At 35.1% G+C, this 22,539-nt stretch overlaps 1 protein-coding gene across 1 annotated transcript; it reads right to left on the bottom strand.

The window, feature by feature from the left end:
- Window positions 1–786: 786 nt before the first annotated feature.
- Window positions 787–21,239, bottom strand: Oseg1 (intraflagellar transport protein Oseg1). The gene is made up of 23 exons (XM_068776591.1): window positions 21,022–21,239; window positions 20,492–20,722; window positions 19,845–20,055; window positions 19,445–19,592; window positions 19,000–19,154; window positions 18,629–18,826; window positions 18,044–18,181; window positions 17,794–17,922; window positions 17,106–17,270; window positions 16,032–16,172; window positions 15,205–15,302; window positions 14,320–14,473; window positions 12,796–12,954; window positions 12,101–12,261; window positions 11,478–11,606; window positions 9,883–10,028; window positions 8,776–8,929; window positions 7,865–8,053; window positions 5,518–5,626; window positions 4,577–4,748; window positions 3,132–3,307; window positions 2,495–2,650; window positions 787–2,023 (listed from the first exon to the last, which is right to left on the bottom strand). The coding sequence occupies exons 1-23, from the start codon at window positions 21,081–21,083 to the stop codon at window positions 1,850–1,852; spliced, it is 3,555 nt and encodes a 1,184-aa protein (XP_068632692.1). The 5' UTR covers window positions 21,084–21,239; the 3' UTR covers window positions 787–1,849.
- Window positions 21,240–22,539: the final 1,300 nt, after the last annotated feature.

The raw sequence follows: 22,539 nt of genomic DNA, 5'->3' as shown, positions 1-22,539 counted from the left end.
AAAACCAGAAACACGTTTTAATAATGCCAATGATTTTAATGGCACCCACTAATAAAGAACAAATTCTTCATTAACACTATCATCAAATAACTCGTACGACGTTCACTGCAGGGTATAGGCGTCCCCATTAATTTCCTATCGGCACGGTCTGGAAGTGGACAAACGACCTAGAAATCCAACTTTGCGCTCGCTGGTCCATGATATCCGCTCCAAAACCTTAAGGCTCCAATGGACACCTGTACTGCGCAGCGTGTGGCCTGTCCACTGCCTCCTTAACTTACCAATTCATTGGGCTATATCGGTAACTTTCGTTCGTGTACGGATCCCCTCATTTCTAAATCGATCTCTAATATCTGGTTCTGTATAATTATTTGTTGAGTTCTGTATAATTATTTGTTGAATTTCTGTATCATTGTTCGTTGAGCGACCGTGGGCTTGTCAATAAAGCCCAAAATAAGAAACCGCGACTCGTACCATGATAATTTTAAATATTGACAATTTTATAATTGCCCTACTTTTAGAACAATTATGTTTACGTGTTTGCCCCGAGGTATTGATTTAAATCAATACCTCGGGGCAAACGCGTAAACGCATATATATATATATATATATATATATATATACATATACAAACATAAGTCAGTAAATCAAGGATTTTCGTTACAAAACGACGATCATCTTAAAATCGGTTTTATAAAAGAAACACCTGTCCTGTTATGATGTGAGGCAAAAAACGTAAAATCCTTTATTTTTAAATATTTAAATTTTAGTAAATCAGCACCAATTAATATAATAAGAAACACAAAATACTGAAATGTTTCGAATTTTCAATATACTTTTGTAATTCAAGTTTAGTAAGGAACTACACGACTAAATAAAGTAATTTATTAGGTGTCCTACAGATTAAAATTTTTTAATATTTCTTTAATGTAAAACTTTTGCCCTACATACACGTATGTAAAGTATAAATAAATGAAACGCTTTCTTATAATATATTATAAATAGCCTTGGCGAGTACAGGTGGTCAACCGTCTACGCTAGAGGCGGCGCTCATGTAAAAACATGCCCATCCCTATGCTCAGCCCTAACCTTACCTCGCTTAAAAACTATTACAAATATTTTCTCGGTTTTATCGAAACAAATAAATAAATTTGGGAATTTATTTTATCATTGAAAACTGCTGTTTGTTCGTTACTGCAGGCACTTAATTTGGTCTATATCGCAGTGTAAGGACGTGCGATTTTTATCAATATCCTTATTTTAATGCAACAACGAGTAACATGATTTATTCATTATTAATCAGAAGTGTAAACAAGGAGCCGGCAGGGTAGTATTCCAACGATGGATACATGTACTATAACAAGTATTTACCTAATTAAGAAGGCCTTATCTAATTTTACTATAATGTGCACAACAACCTTTATTGTCACATATATGTAAGGTGTTGATGTAGTATGGTTCGGCTGTCTTTGAGAGAAGCCTATGCCTTGCAGACGCCGTCTATCAGGTGACATAATGGTGATGATGTAATGCAAAAATCACTATTCCCATGTAACTTTCACCATACGGCCAAATGAGCTTTCAAAGAATAACTTCAATTGTACTTCATTAGTAATTAAGTTTTTGTGTTAAATAAAAGTTGCCTTTTGTTTTCTTTAACATTTCGTTTACATTTTTTTTTCAAATAAATTCAAACTATCTTAGTCTCTCTACTAAACTAAATTCTGTTTTATATCTAGTTAGACAAATAACTATTTCCACATAAATAAATACTTACGGGATAAAGATTATTCGATGAGCATGTGTCAAATTGGTATTTAATAAAATAATATATTTCAGGAAACGACAACTATCGCCATGAGACGTGTTCACTGGTGGGACTGTTGGGCGTTGAAGTACTCGATCCGTTAAGCAACGAGTCTTCCGCACCGTCTTCATCGGTGGATTCTTCTACTGGATGCCGACAGAATGGACAATGTCTCTTAGTAACGAGCTGTATTTCGTAGTCTTCCATATAAAATAGCTGTAACAATTGATTCATAAAAGTGATTTTTTTTCAAGTGCGATAATAATAAGCAAACGCTATCTTGTGTCAAGTTAGCGAATTAGAAACATTTTTGCGACTGATAAGCATTGTTTCTCTATTGGCATTAACATGTTCCGCGTGTTTTAAGAAGCAGGATACAGATGGCGCTTAAACTAAACTACGTTTTTAATAGCAAAGCTCGAGAGACCGCGAGTCCGCTTGGACCTCTATATTTTACTTTATTAATATAATTGAGAGAAACAATATTTTTATAACAAAATTTATAAAAATATGTTATTCTTATGGTATATTAAGTTAACAAAATTAGTAGTAATACCTCGCTCATTTCCATAGGTATTACAATTAATAAAATTACAACAGAAATTTTTGTCTCATTAAATACCTATCATATAGTAAATGTAGTCGATGAAAATAAATAAATTACAATAACATAAAGGCGTAGTTTACATTTTGGCAGTGCGGACAGGTGGCAATCGGCAGTTCTGAAAGCATGTTTCGGTAGAACCTCGGCGACAGCGGGGGCCTCAACACCGTCACTACACACGCAGGGTTCAGACGTAGCAGTGCGTTGCGACTGCAAACCACCACGCCCGTCTCATCGTCCTATTAACAATTAAATACGCTTATAATTTACTTACAGTTAGATTAATTGAAAGCGACTCACAGGATTTCTCTAAGAGATCGAAGCAAAATTGAGGATAGGATATCGTAAACGAAAGAAAATAACCGACACAGCGCAGCACATAGCCGCTGGGACGATAAGGTTCTTAAGTCTATGCCCACACAAGCACAAGATTAATTTACTGTCTCTTCAGACTATGTACTGCCAGAAATTACTGGCTTGTTGGATTGCAATAGAAAAAAAAATCAGATTGATTACTTTGCACAGGGTGATTGGAAACAGGTGTAAAACCTTTAATTTTTTGCTGACAAATAAGCTATATATAAGGGGTGTATGCTTTAAAGCTATTACAGTTATAACTAATCACCCCATATTATTGTAAAGAATAATAAACATTCAAATATTTATTGTTAATTGGTAAAAAGTATATAATGTAAGAGACAGCTTCAACAAAAGACTTACCTCCTCAACTTTGTCAAGAAAGGGATCTGAAGAATCTATATCATGATCTATTCGCAGAATTTCAGCATCCATCGTTTCTTCTTTAGCAGCTGGTAGAGTGGTACGTTCTATCAAATCCAATGCTTCTTCCAAAGTAATACCTTCTGCTGGCTCAAACTGCACTAACGGGAGGACTTCTGTTCGGGTATAGCAAACATTTCATTATATTTTAAAAAAAGGAACCGGTTATTATATTCACATTAAAGGAAATTAGTAATAAATAAAATCAAATGTGATTTGAAAGTTACCAATCTATGTATTCAAAAATAATAGAATATTGATGGAGATTACTGACATAAGAAAACGTATTTTGGCTTTGACTAACCAAAAAACCTATAAAATTTTTCCTATATTTTATAGGTTTTTTGGTTAATTATATACATAATTGTAATCAAAAAATTGAGCCTTTTGTGTTGTTTACTAGAAGACCAAATTGAATTATGTTTTCTTAGAACAAAAATAAAATCACAAAGGCAATAAGTATTTTTTTAAACAAAAAGAGCGACTTCTTTGCCTGACATGCACCATACATGAGTATCATCGAAGTGTTAGTTGCTTAAGCCATTCTTGCAGTCAAGGAAAACATCAATACAAGGTAATACTTCTGTGCTTTACGTCTACATCGTTAATTTTAAAAATGGCAGTTTAAATGAATAAGCATTATGGAAAATTTTCTTGTCAACTGCAGCGTTTTAGGGGTCTGAAAAAAATGAATAATTAAAAGTCTTCATAAATCTCACCAAACGCGTTTACACGTGTATTAAAATGATTTTGATTGTTATCGTGTTTTGGAGTAATGTGTTTTACTCCAATAGAAAAGTTTTTTTGCTCTTCGTTTTCTTTTTTATAAGCTCTAAACAAGCGTCTACAGAATCAATGGTCATTTACCTCGTGGTAAGTCACGACACGCCCTTGGCAAAGCAGTTTCACTGAACTTTAAACATATTTTTTTTTTATGACCCCCGCTATTGGGGGCCTCTCGTACCCCTATCTTGAGTGGGACAGGGACTTAATCTTTTAATATAATTTTTTCACAGAATTTTTATTGTCTTTCTCTTCTATCGTTCTTCACATAATCTTTCAGTCTTGTCTATCTTTCATGTTACATTTCGTCTTTCTTTCTCATTCGCTCTATTCGTCTGACATTCTTCCCTTTTTTCTCCTTAATACATTTATAATTTAAATTTTATTTAACATTGTTTAACATTGATCTTATACTATTATTTTACATTTTTGTTCTTCTAGCTTTTTATTTTGTTTTATATTTTTTACACAATGTTTGTTTTGTTTCTGTCGATGGCTTTTTTTGCGATTTCTCGACATAGGGATAAAAATGTCTTTTTATTTTCGCCACTGATCAGGGAGGGTATTGTCTCCTCCCTGACTTTAAACATATTATCACCTACCGTGTGTAATCAGGGAGTGCATAAGCCGATGACCGCAGTGTGGACAGTGTGTGGCACACAGTAGTGGAGTGTGTCTTCTACAACGCCAGCACAGCGGAGCTATTTCCTCGTCCTGGTTATCACTACTTGAGGCGACAGCACGACTCTTTAGTATTAATAAATCAACACTTTCCTGTAAGCGTAAACCAACATACAGTACATTCGTGTTAATAATGTATCTGTCACTTCGGATCTCACTGGCAAGCAAGATCCACGGTGAGGCACTCAAAGATCCATGGAGGGGGCTATGCCCGGGACATCATTACGAGATTGAATCAACGATAGGATCCGGAAACCAAAGTAGCACAACCCAACAAATTAACAAGTAAAAATTTCTAGATCGATCGTTCTATGGTGGATGCCTATGTCAAGCAATAGATGTGCTACGGCTGAAATTATAAGGAATATGATGAATTATCAATCTCTGTCGGCTTAATGATGCCCCATGTCACGATTCAAGCGAAGATTATTTACTGCGTTCTAACACAAACGGTAGGTTAACTGTAACGCATGTCAAATATCCTACCAACATTATATCTACAATATATATAGATATTTATCTTATACTAAAATTGATGGGATTTAAAACTGGGGGTACTGGTATCTGATGTCTTTTGCATAATATATTGAAATTAAGCCCGGTGGTAAAGCCGGTTTACTTATTGACAAGTAATGTTTTATTTCTTTTTAGGCAGGCAGTTTACTATATACCTCAAGAACAAATTTAGGATACAGATTAACAAAAAATAACTGCAATTTTCGTAAAAGACAAATGATATTGTAATACCAAGAATAATGGTTGTGTTAGCTAAAGTTATGGAAATTTTGATAAATGAACCTTTTGCTACATATGTTTTAATATATTAAGTAATCAATAAATTAAACTGTTTCAAAAAACTAACCTGAAATTTTTGAGGTATTTGAAGGTTGAGAATCTTGTCCAACATTTGTCTCGCAAGTACATTAGCGTTTAGTGTTTTCGCTTGTTTTGCGATGCAAAGGTACAAACAACTGTGCAACTAGATTTAAGGAAAACTATTATTCAAAACATATATTTGAGCGGATTCTGATGCGTATGGTGTAGATATGTGTATGCTTCTATAACAGCTTTGTATATATGGAATATTACAAACATGCAGTATAGTTACGTGCACGCACATACATATATATCTATACTGCATGTTTGTAGCCGCGACGTCAGATGAAGCGCGATATTAATTTAATTTTTTTTAAGCGCCGCCTCATAGCAAAACAAAATAAAATCGGCCCCGGCGTGAACGTGATAAACATTGTTGTGATAATATGTAATCCAAGAAAACATTTAGTTTATTCATTGATTATGTCATAAACTTGATTTTCGGCGGCTGTATGAGATCCGTCATTTAATACAACACCATTTTGACGTGCTATAGATTAAGCTTGGAAGAAAACACAGGAAGTTCATGCTCCTTAAGAGATTTTATTTTAGCCTATGGAAGACCAGCGCGTCGCGGCACATCCGCCGTCCCATTGATCATGATCTGCTTGTACATATACACACCACAACACAAAAACATTCACATCCTCTCACGCACATACACAATGACGTTGATTCGTACGTAGTTGCAGACGCTGACGCCGACGCGATATCTGACGCCGACGCCATGTCTGACGCCGACGCTTCGTCCGACGTCGACGTTATATCTGACGACGGCGCAATACCAGACGTCGACGATACGTTTAGCCCTGACGCTATGTCTGACACCGAGGCTATTTTTGTAGACGACGCCAACGCTATTTTTGACGCCGATGCCCTATCTGGCGCCGACACTAAACACGAGGCAGACGCTATTTCTGACGCCGACACTATTTCAGACAACGACGCTACATCTGACGCCGACGCCATATCTGACGACAACGCTATATATAACGCCCACGAGATATCTGACGCCGACGCTATATCCGTCGCCGACGGTTTACCTGACGCCGATGCTACATCTGACGCCGACGCGATATCTGAAGCCGACGCGAGATCTGATTCCAGCGCTATACCTGACGCCGACGCGTTAACTGGATGCCGACGCAATATCAGACGCCGATGCGAATGCTGACGCCGACGCTATACCTGACGCCGACGCAGACGCATTCCCCAGCGTTGATGGCGACATACGCCGCTTAATAGTCCGGCACGACCTATGCAGGACGCCAATACAAAATCGTTGCAAATGACGACGCCATAGAGGACGATGGCGCCGACTACCAATTCTTTTCCGATGCCTATACCGGCGCCGAAACAGGTGTTGACTATGGGTGCCGTAGACGAAATTGCAACGAAGCCAAAGCCGAAGAAGACACCGTCTTGCACCATCAGCTTGGTCAAAAAAACAAGTGCGGTGAAATAAAATTATTCGTTTCACTTAATATTTACTTAATTAATTAGGCGAACTTGAGTCCAAGTCGATGTCACGTAAATGTGTTGAAATGTATCGTTTTATTTGTTTTGTATGTTTTACTAAAGTGGATTCAACTCCAATATGCTTACCAAATACTGGCTGATGATATGGGGGAATCGTAAACATTTCTGAAGACATAGCCCCGCCGAAATTTTGGTCGTTAAAATATTACAGTATGAAGAATTAAATTAAATATAAGATGAAATAATATCGATGAAAAATGTTAGACAAGGAGATTTCTCGCACTGTTTTGTATGTTTATAGATAATTTACTAGTGTCTTAATTTAATTTAGCAGGTGTGTAGGCTTTTGACAGGTAAACAAGTGCACATGAACAGATCAAATCTATCAAATAGGATATAATACATACATTCATACAGTCTTTTTTAGGATGCGTAGGTGTGTATGTGCTCCAGTAACTGCTTAGTACAAACTGAAATGAAATAAGGCCGAACAATACAGTATGATAAATTAAATTAAATTTTTCAAACAGATTGTATTATTTTTACCATGAAAGTTTTGATCTATAAATATATTCGTGAAATTAATATTATTACAAGAGATTGGAATTTTATTTGAAATCTATGGGCCTGTATGCATTGGGCGCCCTGTGGCTAAAATGATAATGATTTTTGAAATTTCCTCTTATGTACTGACATAGATAGAAATCTTGTATATATATAACAAATATATGTGCTGTGTATCCTATCGTTGAAAGCAAATCCAGAATTTCCAAAACTCCAAAGCGTTAGACAGTCGGGATATTTTTGAATTAAATTAAATGTACAAAAACAGTGTTTACATTATTAAAGGATACAATAAGGAGACGCCAGGCGGAGGTTGCGATTCGACGTGCGCGAGAGCGAACCGAGCTGCGTTGAGCAGCGCGTCGGGTTGGGTCAGCGAGAAGGGCTCGTGCACGCAGCGGTGCGCTGCCTCGTACGCGTGATAGATCAGAGACAAGCGCGAGTTGCGCGCGTAACTGTACAGGGCCGACTCGCGATCTCTACGTACAACAAATAATACATTGTATGACATTTAATTTATTAATCACCAAGGTATCGTTGTTTTTTTTTTCATTGTTTTTACGACAAGGTATACATACACGCTTCTATAATAAAATCTCTGTAACAATTTTAAATTTATACACGAAAAAATCAAATTAAAGCAAGATTATAAAGATTATGTAGGAAATTAACGTGCCTGAAATTACTGTAATAAAAAAATATATATAATAGACGATTTGCAACAGAAAAAAAAATTAAAGTGAAGATTACAGATTCATCATTAAAAATGTAACGAGTTCCTTGCCTGGTTCTTCTCAAAGTGTATTTTTCATGGCCGACCTTTTTTTGCAACCAGTTTCAATGCTACCGAAAAGGCGGTAAGGCGCAGCGAGCGCCTAGACTAAGACCCGTTGTAAGGTACTGAAGCTCGGCTCGGGTCTCTACATATCACTATTTTCCCGGATTGGTAGGCTGCCAACTTCTTAGATTGCCTAAGTGGATGCTCCATGTTATAACCAGACTCATGGATCCACCCGAAGGAACATATGGCCGATCCTGGATTTTATTTATTTTGCTTTGCAGTTTATGAAACAATTAAATCATTTAAATCGATTAAATAATGCTTAGAACACATTGTATTATAAACGAAAACATTACTAAATAATTAACACGAATACTAGAATCTATAAAACGTATGATAAAATAACTAAACATCACTAACTTGCCCGTGGCCTCGTTGGCAGTTTCAAGACACTGCACAGCGAGTAAATGATGCAGGTAGCCGGCATCGGCGAACCTCTCCTCTGCAATCACATTGCTGACTAGCACGCTGAAAACACGCATAGCTGTCGATGTTTCACCCGCCATATGGTATGCTGAAACCAACGAAATATCTTTTCACATAAAAGGAAGAATAAAAATGGAATAGGATAGCAAGGAAAATATAAAAAAAAAAACCAAAAAAAACAAAGTCAACAAACTGAAGTATTTCCTATGGTGCTTCCAAAAACTCGTCTTCCTGAAAAGCTTTGATTAAGAATTCGACGAATTGCCTCCAAATGCCTACCGTAAATAACGCTTTCGTCACTGTGAGGCCCTTCCCCAAATCGGATTGGTGATAACCATTTTAATCTCTCTCCCTCTGCTGCATGCTGAGCATAGAATCTATAGAAAGCAACATGGGTCCCCATGGGGGCCCCAGAGCAGCACCAAAAACTTTAAGATCTGATGACCATTAAAAACACTTTAAAAAATCAAAATTTGAGTGTGTATGATAGCCAATCATTCCATAGTAGAAGTCCTAGTTATACTTTATAATATATTTAAAATTGATGAACATGTATTTTGAAATCTACTGCTCAAAGACAGGAGAAAACAGACTACAATTAGGCATAATCATTGTTTTTTATCGCGAATAGAACTTTCTAAAAGGTGCTCAGATATGAAATAAGTTTAGGCTATATAAGACCTATACTCGTATGGGAGGTGATAATATACTAGAACAAAGTGATGTTATACACCGAAACATGTTCTCATGTCTAGAAATAAATGATACCATCTATTTACTTTTAACTTTTATAAAAATTAGTTCGATTTCAAAATATCTCTATTACAGTAGGTATTTACACGCACGTCAATTATGTTAACATTATAAGTAATAAGCCACCACCGGCTCGGAAAGCTGACCTGTTAAGAAAAGCAGGCCAGAAACTCAACAGATGCTTTGTAATGAAATTTAGCAATGATTTATAATAAATAGGTGTTAATAAATCTCTTTCCTAAATTATACATAATATTCTATCGTATAATTTTTTAATAGTATCATCACCTTTCTGAGCTTCAATGAACTTGTTCTCTTGCGCCATGCGATGCGCGTAGGGAAGATAAACGTCACCCTTGCACTCTGGATGCTCTCGGGCGAAAGCGAACGCTCGCGACCATTCGCCAGCCGCAACTGCAAGTTGGGCCACTTTACTGGAATAAATGTAAACAACATAATTCATCATTAACAAAAAACTGAATCGTTTAAATTTACACTCAAAATCAATATTGGTTACTTAAAATTTAATATTATGTGAATATTTTGTAACAATTGTGTGTTATACAATAAGTGTCAACGTAATAAAAAAATAAAATATAAAACAAATTTCAACTTTAATTATTAAGACCTTGCTAGTGTAAATGAATGCTTATTTCAGTTTCCATGCTTAGAGGTTTCAAATAAAACATACTGTACATAATTTTTTTTAATTATAAACAGTAAGCGCTAGATTAGAGATTACTAATAATATGTCATCTTGTTACTATAGCCCTACACTATAACGCTACCCAAACCACTATACCATGTCTTGAGTATCCACCGCGAAACGGTGGGAATATCGGCCGCTCCGTTCTTTCATTCCGCCATCAGTCTTCTTTCCTTTTCTTCCGTTTTGTCTCTTTATTCTAAGGCCTCACCTCTCCACGTTTTCCTAATACGCTATACAGCTGTTTAATACTATAACTTATGACCACTAGCAAAAGAATCCTAATAAAACAAGTCTTTTTAATACTTACTCAGGCACTGTTACCGATTCGAATAAACGTAACTACGTCACTCTTTCCAAAAACTCAATTATACCATTTTATTTGCAGGACCTGCTCAAGAGGGAACCTATTGCTGAATATTTTGATGAACTGGCTCGGCACATTTTTAAATTTTGACTCATTCAATAGACTATAGCATATGGGCAGTAACTCTATTTAAAACATAAGAATTTTATATTGTATAAAATTTAGTCATAGTTAAATAGCCTAACTTTTTACTAAAATTTTGTTTTTACTTGTAATTAGGTAAGCAATTTAAGACAAACTAAACAGTAGAAAGTTATTCTACACCAGAAAAGGATTTTGTTGACTTGACTTGATTTTGTTTGACTCACAGCTAGGAGAAGGTTCCGTATCTGAGGGCGGCGATCTTCCTCCCAATTATGCGTGCGCTTAATAAACGTGAGACAAAAAATGATAATACTGACCGCTAACTTTTTTTTAATCTATTTTATTTTTAACTCTGCTTCGCAAGGTTTTAAAGTTGTGGGTAAGAAAAAGGCAGAAACTCCACAACAACACCTCTTTAATAAAAGTTTAACAATACCGATTTATGTATATATACAATATGTGTCAAATATAGCTTAATTGAAAGCAAAATAATCCAAAGACGTCATTAGCAAAGATTCTTGACATTTAAATATTAGTTTATTGAATAATGAGCCATTTCCCTCAATTTACTTTTATGTTCCGAGAAATTCTATTAAGAAACCTATTCCCTTTACTACAAGTGAGTTCGAAATTGTTGGAGTTTCAATATTTATAAAAAAAATCATTTTGGCGACACAAATTACATTAGAAAAAAAAGGAAAAAAGGGAATATTAAAAAAAAAATACCTATAGTCACCGAGACGCTGGTAGACATCAGCTGCGGCGGCAGGCTCGCCCGCACTGATGAGCGCTTCCGCAACGTGACGCAACGACTCGCTGGAACCCTTGTCCAGCTTCCGAGCCAACTCTATTAACCTACAAAAACGTTGTTCCTTTTATTACGGGCGAACATTAACTGTTTGTATATTCATCACCTCTCAAGTATACTCGAGAAAGTTAACTACATTAAACGTAGAAAATTGGATTTCCGAAGATATTGGACCATTAGCCTGATCGGAACATATTTAATGTTCTAACTTTCATCACTAGATGACTGGGCACTTTCTTCTATTATTTATCTCCGTGTGTTAGTCTTTTCCGGAGCAACTACTTCTTTTGTCTACTGTTTGAGTCTGTGTCCTTATGAAATTATTAATTATTTTTAGACCGGTCCACTGTATTGTAGGGAGCGGGGTCGGGTAAGTGTCTCGGAACTGACAACACAAATAGCAGATTAGAGAAGGCCTCCTTGTAATACATTAGCATTCACCTTAACCAACCAAACTCTTCTCTTAAACTACCAATGCGTCTTTGAAAACCCGTTCAAAGAGTTCAAAAGAGTAAATTAATAAATAACAGGCTGGGCTCACATGTCCCTGCGACCATTCTCAGCCATAAGTAGCGCGGCTCGCCGAACATCTCCGACCGCGAGGTACATCTCGGCGGCGGCACGGGGCTCACTCACATGACGCGCCCACTCTGCTCGCCGTCTTGCCAACGCTGCTAGGCCTTCGCCCTCACTCACCAATTCCTACAAAATCCCGAACGCCCAGCATATACAACAGCTCTCGATTATACAGACTTCTAGACAAAAGGCATAAAAACTTTAAAGGTGAAAAAGTAAAAGTAAAGTAAATTTTCTGTCAATTCTCGTAAAAGCGATAACTCACACGTATACAACACAATGTTTTTGTAAAAGATTGAAATTTACTACTTATCAATCATTTTATAATTCATTACATGCGTGCTACTATACTACGTACGTACTGTAAATAAATATACATTACAATGTTATTTCAAACATAATGATATTTAACTAGTTTGAGATTAAAATTAACAATCGTTGACATTTAACACAAGTTACAAATCAAGTTCTCTGAAGGTATAAGATGTTTAAGAAAAAAACTAATTTTCAAATATCAGCCGAACTATTGTAAATTGCCCGACATGTATGGTGATGAAATGGATTGGTATTAAAGTCCTTTCCCCAGACTACATTTGACCCGCCTGTAATAAAAGTAAATGAAACTTTACAAAAGGTGGTAAGGTCAAAATAGTGTATCACCTGTGCTTTGCTAAACATCCTCAAATCCAAATACAAGTTGAGGGCGCGATCGTCGCGAGCGGCCGCCTGGAAGGCGTTAGCCGCCTCGGTGTACTTCCCGCGGTAGGCTAATACATCGCCTAGAATTACATCTCTTTTCTCACCCGCATCAAATCTCTCCTGAAAGCAAAAAGTGTTTATGTTGTTAGTTGGCTCAATGCTAAGGTGGAGCGAAGCGCTGTCGGCATGACTCGGACTGCACACATGCTGAGACTGAGTGCCCGCGTAAAAAAACCGCACCCAAGTGTTAGAACTACAGTCATAGAGCGCTGGCTACATTGCACATAATGCCTCTTCCTCATCCTGTCCAACAGTTTCGTAAAAAGACGAGTGTCTTCCAAGATCGATTATTGATAAACGCACCTCCATCAAATCAATCTAGTGCAATTTAGATCACTGTAAAGGAACGCTCATGGAATTCACTCGCTACTTCCTGGCCGTCGAGTATTCCATTGCTTTAGTATCCGAGCCATATGTAGATCCTGCTAACTTTTTTTAATAACATTCCAGCCATGAAAATATTCCAATTCCCTATCAAAGCATGCATTTTCAATCTGTAGTAATGTATGAATGAGTAAAAGTTTTAAAATATATTGTTTATATGCATAAATTTTAGCTATATTTACCTATGAGAAAATTCCGTAAAAAGAAAGATAATTAAAAAAACCCCCTCCCAACTGTCTGCGCTCAGTTAACGGGTAAAAAACAGCCCAGCGACATAAAATAGAATTAATAGAAAAAAAAAGATTTTTTATTTCGAGGGAAATATTTTTGTATGAAAATAATTTCAAAATTGACGCAACGGATATATGGACTAGGCCTCTAAAATATTAATTGCGGGCCGCGAGTTCGACTCCCCTGGGCAACATGCTTACTTGACCCTTTTCGCCATTTATTATTATACATAAAGACCTTAATCAGGAATGTTTAGTCTATCACTGCAATACGTCATTATACAGCAAGCAGTCTTTCCCGAATGTAAGTTCAGTACACGCGTGCGTTTTGGTTATTCAAACATTCTTTTTACCTAAATTTTAGAAGTGTTTTATTAAAGTCTAATTATTTTTTTAAAAACTAGTTTTTATTAAGTTTCGTAACAGTAAACTATCTTTTATATTTTCTAGCTGGAATTCTAGCGAGGTATGTATCTTATTATAATAATAATAATTATTGTTTGTTAAATGTAGAATTATTAATATTTTCAAGCAAACGTGAACTAATATTAGAGACTGAAAAGGGGAAGTTTAACTATGATTATTTGTTTTGAATTATAAATACCATCAACATCATTGCCAAAAGCCAACTTAAGTTTATCTGTTACTCACTAAAACCGGAACGAATATTGCAAAAACACATTTATTTCATTAAAAAAAAGGGTAATGATAATGTTGCCTTTATGCCTATATCGTTTTGAACTAGTTAAAATATTACGTACTAAATAATGTTATTTTAGCTGTATATTATTGAATTTTATAATGACAAAACCTGCAACTGGTCGATAAGAGTCAGGTATGTGATATTCTCGCTCCGCTGCAATGCTTTTCGTGCAACCTCAAAGGAGAGCTCATCGAAGGCGGCCAACCCAAGTCTCTCCCAATCCAGTGCAGTCACACCTAAACAAGCAGCCGCGTACGCATCACTGAAAATTGGTACCACGGTAAAATTGATAGAAAGTTTAGATTGTAGTAACACAGTAAATATCATAACAACAGCTTTGTGATGTGAAATAAGGAAACTGAAGACCCAATACACATTAACAAAATACATTTTTGCTCTGAAAGTTGGTTTGTCAGAGTGACCCAGAGGGACAGGGGTATAAGAAAAGTTTTGGACATCTGATTTTTTATCTATAATGTTAATTAAAAGTGCCATTGAAAATAATAATGTTTTTTCATGATTAAACATTATTTTCAGTGAATTTTCAAAGAGTAATGTATACCACATTACAACGAGGATTTAAAAAAGTTAAATATCATGTGACATATTTCATCATGAACGGTTCCTATAAAAAAAATGTTACTATCTTCCTTATCACACATCTTATTCATTCATAAATGTTCTCGAGGAGGTTTCACAAGCTAATAGACGCGGCGAAGGCAGCCCCCTATTAGATAGATCAAAGGCATAGTCAAGGTCGCTAAAAATATCTGGAAACAGGCAGTGCAAAACCAGTCATCGTGGCAAAATTTGGGGGAGGCCTTGCAGTGAGATTCTATCGGCTGATATGACTATGATTTACTTACAGAGAAGAGATACCAATTTTTTATCAATTATATTAAAATATAAACGAGGTATTGCAAATTTTGAGTTTTCTCTTGTTTTCATTATATTTAACATGTATACATAACATAATTGTTGCATTAAGCTTACTTGAACATTTTCTTCTGTACATACTGGTGCACGGCGTGAGAAAGCGGCACGTTAATAGTTTGCATCGCGCTTGATTGTAAACAAAAAACACGGCCGCCCTGAAATTAACACGTTGACAAAATAAAATTTTAAAAAGGAATGTTTTTTTTTTTAAAAAATTAGTTGCTAATTATACATTCTACTCGTTGTTATCCTTCGAGAATACTATCACGTGTCTGCTCTTTTGAAATAACCTTTCCCTAGGAATTAGGGAGTCAACAAACCGTTATGTTTATTTATATAATTTACGTATATCACTTTCTCCAATCTGTATGTGTTTAATAATAATTAGATAATAAATATAATGTTTATCACCTATACTTTTTTGTACATTTACACACCTGCTTTGCCAGACTGGAACCTCTAGCTAGTAAAGAACATCTATTTTATTAAGAAATTAAGTCACCATTGCACCAATTACAAAGAGAGTATTTAAATATCAAAAATCTCAGAGCTGGCAAAAGGCGCCCACAAGGTCCCAAAGATAGCGATGGGGGCATATATACGAGTATGACATACCATAATCGCCACGTTTCGCCGGGGAGTTGGCAATCGCAGTGCGGTATTATTATACGTTTAGGACGCCGCTGCCCATACTGTGGAAACTTGCTTATGAGCAATGGCAATTATACATAATTTGAAGCACAATATGTCAATTATAGAAACCTATATCCCGGGAATCGAACTCGCGACTTACAATCACAATTCTTTGTATTCTACCGTCAGGCTACCAGTGCCTTAATGTAATGTATCTAGATATTGTTAGACTATTTATTATAAAATATTACCTGGAAGCCCACAACTGACCCAGCAAGAGGTTGCGTAGCTGCCGGGAAATTGCTTGCCTTTATAGACAGCAACCCACCACCTGACAGACATAGTAAGTCATCGCATAATGAGTTCCAAGACACCGATGATATATTTTCCTCCTGAAAACATTCCTTTTGTTAGTTTTCTTTTTAATTGATGGATTAACTTAATAGAATAAAAATATAGTAGTCAAGAATAATTAAGAATTTTGTTTTAAATGTTAAATTCTGCATAAAAATTTAAATGATCATAAGGTCATTTATGACATCCTAATACACCTAGTCCAGCGCAGAGCTGAAATGATATTTTTTTATCCTTTATAGACGAATGATTTGACCTCTGTCTCGCCTGATCTTAAGCGAAGTTGAGGTTTACAATGGTACATGCTTGCCTAGAAGAAACCTATTTACTCTTATCTTGAACTCTCTCTTATCGAAGTTTTGACTACAAAGTTATAATTATCTGGAAACAATGTTGGTGGTAAATTGATGTCCTTGGCTGTTCGCTCTATAAAAGTATTAACAAAAAGGGCGAAAGGAATGTCAAACGTGTAAAGATGTTGTAAATCCGTGCGTGTTGTTATTCATAGGAAGAAAGGAGATGGTGGAATTATTTGGTATAATTCCGCTGCAAACTCTCCAAAATACAGTCTTCAGAATACCGATAAACTGTCAACTTTTCGCCAATGCTCTAAAATTTGAAGTTTAGCGTTCAGCAAAGAATTATTACCAATCAGACTCTTGGCTCGTCTCTGTAAAGAGTCAAAAACTTTGAGCTGGTATTTTGCTAATCTATCTTACAGATGGCTACAGCATTCTACACATGACCGGACTTGCGCTATAAACAGACTTAAGAACTGTCCCCAGAATACCCAGCTTTTTGGCAGCTATTTTGGCTTTGGACTCGATAAACGACCCAAAGTTGAGATTTGGTGTTAGTGTAATACCCAATATGTGAGTATATATTTAGCAGAAGACGTTCTATAGCTCAAATAATGCATGGTGATGAATCTTTCATCTATAGGTTTTTTTTTTAAAGATACTCTTACTTACGGAATATAGGAGCTCCGCTGTGGGTAAACAGTACACGCGACAAACGGACAAATCGTCGACCACCGCGAGGCGATTTCGTGATGCGCTTACGTCTAGGCATCTCACACCACAAGGCGTCGTTATGATGACCTTCGAAGTACCTTCATTGGGTTCCACTTGCCAAATCTAAAATAATAATATAACTCATTGAAAACATATATAATATATATAAGCTAATTGTGCGGTATAAAAAGTACTAAATGCCCTGTTAGACTACTGTCAAAGTTGACATGTCACAGTCAAGTAAAAGAATAAATCTTAATATGTTATAGTGATTACTTTATTGACTTAATATCTTAAAAATAACAACAGTACAAAAACACTTTTCTATTTCGCATACTGCATGACTTGTAATTATATTTTAATTTCAGTGATGTAATGCTTTGCGGTACACAAAATTTTTTATATGATTACATCTTAACATGCCTCTTGATGGTTTTGATTGACGTCAAATAGTTACATACACATATACACAGATATTATATTTGAATCTTCAAAACCTTCATGATTTTAAAACATTTAAAATATATCGTCGACCCCTTTGCCTAGTTCTGAGCCTAACAACACGACATATTAACTTAACTACATCTTATTGAGAAAGGAATTCCCATGTTTATAAATATAGATAAAAGACATTTATTAAACTTACTTGACCATTGAGAAGGCCTAAAAGAAGAACCTCCATAAAGTATAGTGTTGTGACTTTAACATAGCGAATTGGTGCTGGAAGACACCATGACTTCGGAACCCGCTTGCCAATCATGGACAGCTTATTATCCTATAACATAATTTATAAGTAGTTCTAACGATCATATAATATAGTCATAGACTAGAATTGCTATTTTCAAAATTTCTATCACCAGAGATCTGTGAAAAACATCGTGAAATATTGCTTGTACCTGGCATATAAGTAACGCATCACTAGTTGCAATGAGTAATGAGCATTCCGACTTCTGTGGAAGCTTCTCCTTCACTCGGTAAAGCATTCCATCAGCATCACCTTGTTCATACACCACTACTCTTTCTGGTAGCTGCACCTAGAAATTTTTTCATTATTAAAATAAAATCAAAATTGGTTTTGTAAACTGTCTAGCAGCACAACCAGAAATAAAAAAGGAAAAGGAGAGTATTACATTATAAAAATCATATTTTGTAAAGGAAAGGGGAGATCCATACATAACTGAATGCAACCAACATAGTCCAGGGAACTTGAAGAGACTGTGGGTAGGCCACATACCACGCAGAAAGGATGGCAGCTATGACCCTAAAGATGGAAATTGTTAGAGATGATGATGGATTAATAACCTAGTTAACAATATCACAAGATGGAATCAGGCCAGTTTCCACCAGTCCTTTTGAAAATATTTATGTGAAACGAAGGCCTTGCTGCTCCTTGCGGACATGGGTCTAGCAGTGAATGTTTTACGGCTACAATGATAATGATGATGATAAAGGAATGATGGAAGAGATTAAGGTCTACTCACTGCTAATCGTTGTTTGTATATGGCAATCTTTTGCACTCTATCATGGCATTTAATCCGCACCTTATTGCCTGTAGTGAGGTGTTGAATAATTACATCAGTTATGTGTTCTCTATATGCATATCTTTCGCGATATAACCCATGGACTGTACTAAACACTATCTGATAACACCAAAGCGTACCATCTTGGCATGCAACTGCCTGAAAAATTTTAAAAATATAACAAGTAAATAAACATTTAGTGTTCAAAATTTCAACCTAAATGAAAGTCAAGCATGATTACAATTGAATATTTCATAAATACTGTTCATTCTAATATAAGTATGCAATATATTTTTATAGCTTAGAAATATTTCTTTTTTTTCCAAACTCACCAAAATGTTTTGTGCGGGTGATGGTGTAATAGCCCAAACCCACTCTTGAGGTGTGTTCAGCATAACTATTCCCTCCGTTGTGAGCATAGCCCAACCTCCTACTCCACCAATGAGTACCAATGCATCAAAAGTCGTTAGAGATAAGGCAGATAAACCTGAAATGTATATAATATTATATGTAAGTGTATGTATGTAACCTTTCACTTATAAATTTCTTATTAACTCCAATTATTTAAAATTTAAGTAAAGTAAGAATCAAATCATAATAGTTTGTTCAAGGTTATGTGTTACTTGTTGCCACTATATTTCGATTAATTCTTTTAATAAGCTGCCAGCATATATTTTATGGGACAATTATATTATTTGATTGTTAAAATCCATACTTATTTACATTCATTAAAGTTATTAAAGAACATAAATATATTAAAATATTGACAAAATTTACCTATATTCCTATCCTTTAATACTTGTTGACCCTGGACATTGTAAAAAGACAATGTGTCATTCCAATCACTGACTAAAAGTGTGCTATTTGAGAATGCCACAGCCCAAACTGGTGCTTCACGCTGTATTATTTGTACTTCATCTCCTAACTGAAAATGAGGTATCAAATACTCTATTATTAATGTAAGTACATAATGTTTACACAAACTTCTACAAATAAATTCATATAAAATACTCGCTTAAAAATGTGTACATTCGCTTTGCTGTATGTTTTTAACAATTTATGGCAAAACATTTAAAGAATGTATTGGGTTTTTTTAAACCCAAAAAGTAACGTCAATTCTTATTTATTTACATATGCTCAGCTAAGGGACTAAATATAAAACTTCTACAGCTTTTACCTTACTACGCAGAGATACAGCCCCAACTGCCAAGCCAATTGCTAAAAATTGTCCATTTGGTGACCAAGCACAACTTGTGATACGTCCTGACACTCGGTACTTTTGAACAGCCTTTACATCAGCAGACCAGAATGCAAAGTCTGATAATGCACATGAAGCTAAATGTAAGGACACAGGGTTGTAGGCAAGACATTGTATTGATTCATTATGCCTGAAAAAAAGAAAATAAATATTCTTTTTAAGCCTCAATTCATATTTTTTATATCCATATTGTATTGTTATGTATATTGGAGTTATAATTATCTATAAATTTATTAAAACTGTATGATGATATCTATAGTGTTACATAAAAATATTTATTGAATGAATTATACATAGTACCACATAAAATTATTGCCCTATCAAGAAATACCATGTTAACTCTCAAGATACTTACAATGATAGAAGTTAAGAGGCTCTTATATTGCAAAAACATGAATAGTAAGGCTTTGATCTGAATATGATGAATCTCTTACCACTATATAACACTACCAATTCTCATCTTTGAATTAAATTGGACAATGTAAATATTTTGTCCTTTTCTGTTTGAAAAGCTTTCTTAAATTACTACTTTATAACATAGTTAAACTTAATTAAGAAGCGCTTACGAATATTTAAGAACTCCTTCCATTTTCGATGTCCAAATAATAACATTTTTGTCAGCACTTCCACTTGCAAATTTTTTACCATCACCGCAGTAAGCCACAGCATGGACCGCAGCCTTATGAGCTTGAAGTAGCTGTACCAAAGCTCCATCCCGAGGATCATAGACCATAACCTTTTCTCCTGCTCCAACAATCAGTTGTGTGCCATCAGGATTAAAGCATATTGCATGAACACTGAAATAATTATTTAACTTTTTAATCATTATTTCATAAACAAAATAGTCAAGTAGCTCAGAAGGAATGACACAGCTATAAGCAGGACCATATAAATTCATATTGCTCAACAATTTTTACTCAAATATTTTTTATCTCAAACCAATTTTATCATTAAACAGACAATTTAAACCCAGATTTTCATTAACTGTATAATTCTAAAATGTTATGTATGTGTACATACAAAATACATATTTATTTATTTAAAGTAAATTATTGTATTTTGAAATTAAGTTTATATTGTGAAATTAAGAAATTACCTAGATGATTCAATTTTATCAGCTTCGTGAATTTTGTTTACCCATTTAGGAACAGTTCTCATTGTTGAAAATTTTAGCTAACCCAAGTGTTCACATTCAAATTAGATGTAATGTTTTAATATTACTTTCTTTTAAATTGATGCGTATTCGATTTTTCGTGGTTGACAACCGCTTTCCCAAAAAATGTAAACAAACGGTTCACAGGGAAGTTATTGTTGTGTAATTAAATAGCATATATAAAGTAAAGTAATACACTGTACTTCAAATAAAAATTCTTCACGCTTTGGAAATTTTAACGGAATAGGCTTGAAAAACTAAATTTTCAAAGAAAAAAAAGAATTAACTTTAAAATGAACTTAACTGATTGTTTTGTTAGTTTTTTTTTTAATTTAAAATGTTTATAGAGGCTTAGAAATATAATCATACAGCCACAACACACAACTCAGTAATCATTTTTCTTTTCTTACTTATGATTTAAAATATTATAGATTTTAGCACAAATATAAAATGCTAATTAAAAAAATATTTAGTCCTCTTAGAGCTTTTTCAATTAACTTAATCACACAAAATAATTAAAAATTCAGACTATAGACATTTACGAGACATATCAAGTTAAGAACTGAACCTGATTCGTTCAATCTATTAAATTTTATCAAGAGATGGCAGTAATTTAATTATGATTAGTTCTAAAATTGCTTGTCACACCTTTTTAAATTTTGTCAGTCATTTCTGATTAGACTTCATGTGTTTTTGATTTTTCATCGTTATTTTTAACAGTGAAAAAATCACCGTTCAAATGTTTTTAGTAATCAGTGTAGACACTGAAATAATAGTTTTTATTATAATATACAGTTTCCATTATTATAAATGGAAAAAGCTTGTTAAAGCAGACATTATTAGCTTTTGCCCATGATAACGCTCCACTTTGAATAAACCAAATAAAAACACTAAAAAGAGTCAAACATTACAAAGAGTTTTGTAAGAAGATGGTAAAAGCGCTAAACTATATCAAAATATTACATTATTCACTATTGATATTTAATTTACTGGAAGAGTATCATTGCCTTGTTAATGTAAAACCATTTGACTTCTACCGCTGTAGTCTCAAAAATGGCAGGGTGCCAGGAGCCGACATTGTCGTAGCCTAAATATTAGAAGCCGACCACTCTGGCCCTGTAAGCACGCTATCGCCACTTCTGGAGATCATAGCCAAAGAGCTACCAGATGACTGGAATAAAAACCTTCTTATCACCATGGCAAAATAGGGGGGATCACAGCGAGAGCAGCAATTGGAAAAACATTCCTTTGCTTACGGTCATCCAAAACGCTCTGTAAGATCGTCTTGTATTGAGGTTATCGAGAGCCGTTGAGCATCTTTTCGTGAGGAATAGGCTGCATTTCGAACCAATCGACCTCGTACTGACCAGATCAACACTCTGCGGAAGAACAGACTTCACAATGGCAGAGGGAAGTTTATTTCACCTTTCTGGACTCCGAAAAGCCCTAGACATGCTGATG

Source organism: Battus philenor, unplaced genomic scaffold, assembly GCF_028537555.1.
Source record: "Battus philenor isolate CCGP_79_NKW_IND1 unplaced genomic scaffold, ilBatPhil1.0.hap1 SCAF_1, whole genome shotgun sequence".
NCBI classification, from domain to species: domain Eukaryota; kingdom Metazoa; phylum Arthropoda; class Insecta; order Lepidoptera; family Papilionidae; genus Battus; species Battus philenor.
Note: the sequence above shows the minus strand (reverse complement) of the source record. Positions and strands in the feature narration are given on the sequence as shown.

What these genes read in the sequence shown, in the direction of transcription:
- Oseg1 (XM_068776591.1), bottom strand. Translation starts at nt 21,083, where the DNA reads ATGAGAACTGTTCCTAAATGGGTAAACAAAATTCACGAAGCTGATAAA. An exon ending in CACCCGCACAAAACATTTTG is followed by an intron (nt 18,827 to 18,999) that starts GTGAGTTTGGAA and finishes AAAATTTTTCAG; the next exon opens with GCAGTTGCATGCCAAGATGG. An exon ending in GGTCAGTTGTGGGCTTCCAG is followed by an intron (nt 15,303 to 16,031) that starts GTAATATTTTAT and finishes TGTTAATTTCAG; the next exon opens with GGCGGCCGTGTTTTTTGTTT.